Source organism: Sardina pilchardus, chromosome 11 (assembly GCF_963854185.1).
Source record: "Sardina pilchardus chromosome 11, fSarPil1.1, whole genome shotgun sequence".
Classification (NCBI taxonomy): domain Eukaryota; kingdom Metazoa; phylum Chordata; class Actinopteri; order Clupeiformes; family Clupeidae; genus Sardina; species Sardina pilchardus.
The window spans coordinates 33,500,350-33,507,221 of record NC_085004.1 but is presented as its reverse complement, the minus strand read 5'-3'; the positions used below and the strand labels follow the sequence as shown (position 1 = coordinate 33,507,221).

The 6,872-nt window shown below is 43.6% G+C and overlaps 1 protein-coding gene across 1 annotated transcript in view; it reads right to left on the bottom strand.

The window, feature by feature from the left end:
• Nucleotides 1-3,620, bottom strand: part of gpc2 (glypican 2) — a 9,317-nt gene extending 5,697 nt beyond the window's left edge. Inside the window, 4 exon segments of the mRNA XM_062549842.1 lie at nucleotides 276-490; nucleotides 737-875; nucleotides 1,130-1,288; nucleotides 3,403-3,620. Of these exon segments, the coding sequence (XP_062405826.1) occupies nucleotides 276-490; nucleotides 737-875; nucleotides 1,130-1,288; nucleotides 3,403-3,574 (685 nt within the window). The 5' untranslated portion in view covers nucleotides 3,575-3,620.
• Between the last annotated feature and the right edge of the window lie 3,252 nt (nucleotides 3,621-6,872).

Here is a 6,872-nt window from a genome sequence, read left to right as displayed (position 1 = left end):
GTATCTTTGTATCATGGCTCTGATTTTATACCTGTATGGACCATCAAGCATCATTCTAGAACAGTGGTTCCCAACCTGGGGTCTGGAGACTCCACTAGGAGCTATTTATTTCCTCTAACCTCTGAACTTGCTTAAACAACCTTCAGTTCAGGCTAGGCTAGGAATTGGTAATTCATCCCCGGACCCTGATTGTTGAATAAAACAATGTTGTGTGTGTATAGGGGTAGGAATTCGGGTAGGGGGCCCAGGCTTCTCTTAGACACAGGCAAGGGGGCCTTCAAGGAAAAAAGGTTGGGACACACTGTTCTAGAATACCTGTATGCGGAGCTTCCGAGGCACATCTCCAAAAGGCTGAAGCTGTTCTGCGTGTTTGCTGACACACTCCAGGTAGTCCTCACTGAACTGGTACTGGGGATTGACCAGGGAGAACATCCGCTCAACGAGACGGGACCAGAACTCAGCCATCACCTCTCCAGGCTCACAGTGCCCCCTGCAGGCGAGACCAAACACAGTGACATCCATGGAAAACCAACCGGGAGATGTGGGCAAAAAGGCATTCTGATGTTGTTCATATTGCTCATTGTACTTATTTGCTCATAGTGGGTATAGTAAAGGAATATCATCAAACAACAATCTGATACCCATGCAGAAACATAACATAAGTACTGTAGGTGAAGCTAACTCCTTGCTCTCATAGTTAAGCTGGTGATACAAGGGGAAACAATCACTATTGTACTCACCGGAGTAATAACGACGGAGTTCAACAAACAGGTTCTGGAAGACATGTGAATTCTGTGTGTAAATACGACCGTAGGTCCTGGTGAACATCTGATTCATGGACTTCTCTGCCAGGTCCGTAAGCTCTCTGAAAAACTCTGGAATTTGAGGGCACACCATCATGTAAACACTGTTTGATGAATAATTGATAACAAGCCTATATCACCAGGATGATCCCTATGAACGAGACCTCAGTCAACAACATAACTATCTTGACTGTGAACTTGATGTTATGTTAAGTCTCATGCTGGTGATTTACATTTGATATCAGTCAGTTAGTTTGTTACTGGCTGTCCATTATTGTCCGCTTCTGGCCACATTGGTGTAGGCAGTGGTCTCTTGAGCTCCTTACCGTCAAACTTGCGGTGCCTTTGTGTAAAGGATGTGAGGAGGAACTGGCTGCTGTCGTCGATGGCGGACAGGAAGTCGTTCTCGCTCTGGCGTGCCAGCGTTTCCTCCATCAGGGTGGAGCAGCAGGTGTAGTCCTGGGGGCAGAGCCTCAGGTGCTCACCTGAACCAATCAAAGAAGAGATGGGTTAGCGCAGGGGTGTCAAGGATACGATCTGGGTGCCAGATCCAGCAGATATTCACATCCAGGTGTCTTTGACAATGTGTAATAAACAGTATCTCTATTGTATGATAAATTGGTTAAACCTGTAGCACTAAAATCATCATCAGGAAGGAAGATGTAGAAAACAAACTGACATAGAAGGTAGGGTATTTCAAGAAAGAAAGAGAAGTATATGACAGCACACAGCAGTACATGGGTTGTACTTATTTGCACGTAGTGGGTTTAGCAACGGAGTAGGCTATATCATCAAACAACAATCTGATACAATCTGAATCCCATATACAGTAGAAAATATATGGATGCCCCCTTTGAGGTTCTCAGTCCAACAAATCTGGCCCACTGCCTAATATGAGTCTGACATGCCTGGGTTAGAGACAGGCCAATCACAAATGGGCAAACTAGCTGGAAAAGGTTAGATTTGTGAATTGCTTGTTCAGGCCAGATCAGAAACAAACACAAGACTTGAAATATTTCTAGAAAAAATGCCAACAGACCTACTTCTAGTAAAAGTATCGCACTACAGGTAAAACCTCAAAACAAACACTAATACACTTCCTTGGTCCCAATAGTTTTTTGCAAGTGGGATATGTGTGTTGATGTGTTAGCTAGTGTGTTAGAGTGTGTGAGCATGAGTGCCATTGCAATGTGGCAGCCCAGCAGCCAAATTCCCCAAACACACTCCCAACTGTACCTAATTAACCAGTTGGGCCGAGCAGATGTTGAAACACATTTTCCTCCACTCAACTCTGTCACATTTGGCTGGCTGTGTGAGTGCAGGCTCATCCACTGAGGACCAACAGAGCAGCTGCTTGATCAAAATCTCAGGTTCATTTCAATCGGTGTTTTAAAAACCCAGCCGTGAGTGACACCTCTGGGAAATAGCCCCTCTGGGGCTTGAATGAGGTGCAATTAGTTTGAATTACGTTCCTATTACATTCTTTTATGGTTTTGTACAGGATATGTTGGAGTCAATCCAGATTGTGGAAATGCCAGCATTCTGTAAGCTGAGATCATTTGTCTTTTGTGTAGGATGCATTCTCCTCTGGGACACAATGGGATAACCTAGGTTTTCTATGACAATGTTTTGGCAGAGTTAATGTTACCATATTAAACTAGCCTAAACCATACATGATGATCATGCACTGGCTGAATCATGCAAGTCTTTATCTCCTTTTGTTCAGCCCTCCTCATCCCTCTCTTCCATGTTCCATCTATAAATTCTCCCTCTCTCTCTCTCTCTCTCTCTCACTCATCATCCTTCTCTCTGAGCCATCTGCTCCCCTGGCCCACGGGACCCCGTGCCAAGACTCAGATGGAGATAACAATAAACACACACACACACTGCTCTGGGTTGCTTACTGAATTCACTGATTATTTATATAACCACATTTAGTCTACACAGCATGGCTTCCACTTTAACACTGACATTCCAAAATACAGCCATTGTTACCTACAGTATGTATGGGCCTGCCTGCCCTACACACACACACCCTATCTTTCTGTCTGTCCCTTCATGTGTCTGTTATACTCTCCCCCTGACATGTAGACAGACCACACACACCCACACACTTATGGTCAAATTATCCGGCCTAATTGCCACTGTCTGTCACAAACCTTATATAATTATGGGCTTTCCTTTGTACAGACATGAAAAATTAGGCGAGAAATTGACAGACTACAAGAATAAATTGATAGACACTGCTGCCCTCAATCCAATGGCAGGCAAGGCAGCCATTAAGGGATAGCCTAATTATGGGTGAGGCTGGTTGCCCGTTATTAGATGGAATGAATGAAAGCCAGTTAGCTATCCATTATAGCCGCCTGAACCTGGGTAACAGCACAGACATGTCAACTTATGTATGGCATCTTCAGTGATTCTAAGCACAACTTCTTTGAATAGCCTACTACACATCGACTTGAAGTAATGTTACGAAAAGTTAATAAATCTTACTCTACGGGGATAACCTACAAGCATTGCATACTGCTGTGAGTAAACACATTGCAACAGTCTCAACGACTCCCGAGTTTTCCCCTGTGGCTGACGAGAGTCTTACCAGATATCTGTGTCAGCGGGGCAGTGCTGAGGCTGTAACCCTTCTCTCCATACACCTGTCGTGTATCGGTGCAACTCCGACCCGCCATGGCAGAACCCCAACTCCATGCCAGGACAGCCAACACGCACTGTGCCACCGGCGACCATCGGTTCAGTGAAAACTGATAAACCATCTTAGCTTCTACACATGTAAAGGTGTCCAGTGACTACACCCAAGCCCCAGTAGCCTGCCGTTAGCCTGAAACAGTCAAGACGGATACTTAGGACAAAATCAATTCCAAAGAATACTGTCCGAACAAGAAACAGAACAATGACTAGCGAGCGTGGTTTTCACGTAGCGATACGATAGATCCAGCGAGATGAACTAACATCAGACCTTCCATTTGTTTTAACAAATTAAGTCATTCTTGTCCGCACCATTTCATAGCCTTGCCAATACACCATTTAATCGACAAAGATTCCGGCAAAATTGTCCTTGAGTGGGCTATTCCAACAAGCCTTTTGTTGAGAAGTATATTTCTTTGTCCTATGCCGCGAGTGATTATAACAGACTTCACTTGCGCGAGCCGTCAGCTGCTATCCCTCGCTTTTCGATCTGTGTCAGAACAATGAGCCTCGCAGCCAGAGGACCGAGATGGAGACAACGGGGAGGTGTGTGGAGGGAGTTGCGGGAGGGAGGAGGGGAAGGCAAGCATAGGGCTGGGGTGGGGGCGCATGAGACAGGATAGCCCATCCTCCAAAACCCAAATGAGTAGACCGGCAATTTAGCTTTCCCGTATAATTAGCTACCCGAAGGATAGGCTCCATCCTAGGTAGAATAAAATCACTTCCCCCTTTTTAGAACACCGATGTTTTGAAAGGAGTGAGAAAAAGAACAAAATGCAAAGTGACGATTTGCTGGTTAAAATTCATGCTGACGGTGTGATTACCTTTCAAGAATTATTCATGGATTCATTTGCATTAATAGATGGGCACGGATTGGCATAGCCAGCTACTTACATTTTCTTTCTTTCTTTCTTTTTTTTTTTTTTAAATCCCTAACCACTCCCAGTCCCAACAGAGCTGGGCTATGGTCCGTGAACCAAACATGCGTGTCTTTTGGCCCTCTTAAGAAATAATATAGCCTACTTCTTTTCTCTGTTGAATATTATTGTTCATTATGACCAATGTATGTCCCTAGCTCAGTATAAAGGAGGCTAAATTAGCCTATCAACTCCATCCCTGATCTGATCCCCCCCCTCCCCCCCCCCCCCTCTCTCTCTCTCTCTCTCTCTCTTTGAAACAGATGTTACATTTACCAGCTGCCTCCTGGTCTGGATTGAAATGCACACTTTTATTGATCTAGCTGAGGAAGAGGCTAGAATGGGTAGACCAAGTGTGTGTGTGTGTGTGTGTGTGTGTGCATGTGATCATCTCAGAAAACGTAGTAGTCTACTAGACTACTCAGAGGACATGTAAAAAAGATGCTGCCGCCCCCCCCCACCCACCCAAAACAATGAAAATGAGGGCTTACTGGACAGGACATGTGCAAAAACAAAAAATGTTACCTTTTCTATGCAGACATGAATGATCACCAATCAGAACCAACATTACATGTAATGATCATAGACCCAAGCGGCAACATTCTAAACTGAACAATGAAGCCTACCCGGAAGTTCGAAAAACTGCAATACCTCGAAAATCCGCTGGGGACTGGTCCCAAAACAGAGCAAATTTCCATAGACGCCCATGTTAAAATGTTCGTTTTCACGGCGTAAATTCGTGTTTTTAAAGCCTGGTCCCATGGACTTTTATTGTATTTTTCGGTAGTTTCCCGGTCCCTGACAACTGTGAGGGGGGTGAATTTTTTTCTAACTCGTTAGTTTGGATCGCATTTGGATATAAAAAATGAATGACGTCGTCAACTTGATTGACAGCTGACCAATGTCGAGGTTGACGTTGCCAGCCGAGTGGACGTCTCAGCCGTGATCCTGAATCTTCATCACCGTATCCTCTCTGAACATTTTTATTGAAATATCTCTGCTGTTAACTGTACTAACCGACACCAGAAGAGGACATCACTCTAGTTTTCCGGTAAGTGACATTCCACTATTCACCCCTTGCTGAAACGTCACAAAGTGACGTGACAGCGCCGGACGGCACCATGACGGACGGCAGAAAGATAGGAGATGTACGGCAAATGACATTATGAAGAAGTGAACACCTTAACTTTAACATCTTTTGTAGTTCAATGTATTACTTTGGTCAGCGTCTGGTAGTCAAATAAACATGCCAGATGTGTTGTAAGGTGAAATGGGTTGTGATCGCAAATTTACATAGTTATTAAACTTGTGATAACAGCACTAACATAGGGCTGCTAGATCGTAGTCTACTGCTAATATTAGCCTACTGTATATTAACACCCATATTAAGTATTTCTGGGCTAAAATATTTCAAACCGATTTGGCCACTTTATTTGTAATGCTCTTAACAGATGAAACATAGTCAAAACATAACATATCAGTATATGAAATAACGTTAGCGGTCATTGAACACTATTATTAGCTAACCTAGCTTACGTTTATCCTAGCACTGAACTCGTTAAACGTGCCGTCCCATTCAGAGTTTATGGTTGCTATAACAACCCTTGCTGAGCTAAGTAGACGGACCAGATGACAGTGCAATCGTGGTTGAAATACTCCCGAAACACTCAAGAAAACAAAGCAAAATATATTTGTTTCAAGTAATCGGATGTTGATTCATTACAGACAATATGCTAACAGTGGTGGAAGGACATTATGAAGGTACAATTTCAATATAATCTTTGAGCTAGCGCTATACGTCCCATCAGAACCCATTGATTCGACTCGTCTTCTTGCCGTCCAGTTAGCTATTTCGCTGTGGCGCGAACTTTTATGACATCATTGGCAAGGGGTGAATTATTTCACGTAGCTGCTAGCTTATGTGAACGTTAGCCTTAGCATCAGTAGCAAGCTAACGTTAGCATAAATCGCTGGGACAAATTAGCGTCTGTGGTATGTCTCTGGTTTAACCTACCGCAAACATGCTGGCTTACTATCGGAAATCCCCACGTAAGTGTAACATTAAGGAAGTAATGAACTAATTTGCTTATTGTTGAAACCTAATGGCAGAAGCACCCACAAACATTCATTTAAGAAATGTAGTGAAAACCGCTGTTGTGAGTTAACTTCATGTTAATGTTACTAGCCCAGGTACTTGAGTTAGCTGTAATCAACAAACAGACTGTGTAAGGGTAACATATGTGTTTTCTTCAAAAAATCTTTAGGGAATACTTAGTCTGTTGTCAATTTACAGCCTCTGTTGTTGCATTTAAGATCACAACGTTTGTGAAGACATTAACCTAAGCCGAAGATTCCTCAATCCTCACATTAAACGGCTTGCTTTCTTCTTGCTGAGGTGAACCGCTATGAACCTGACTGTATACTTTGAACACGGGAGCTGTGATAACGA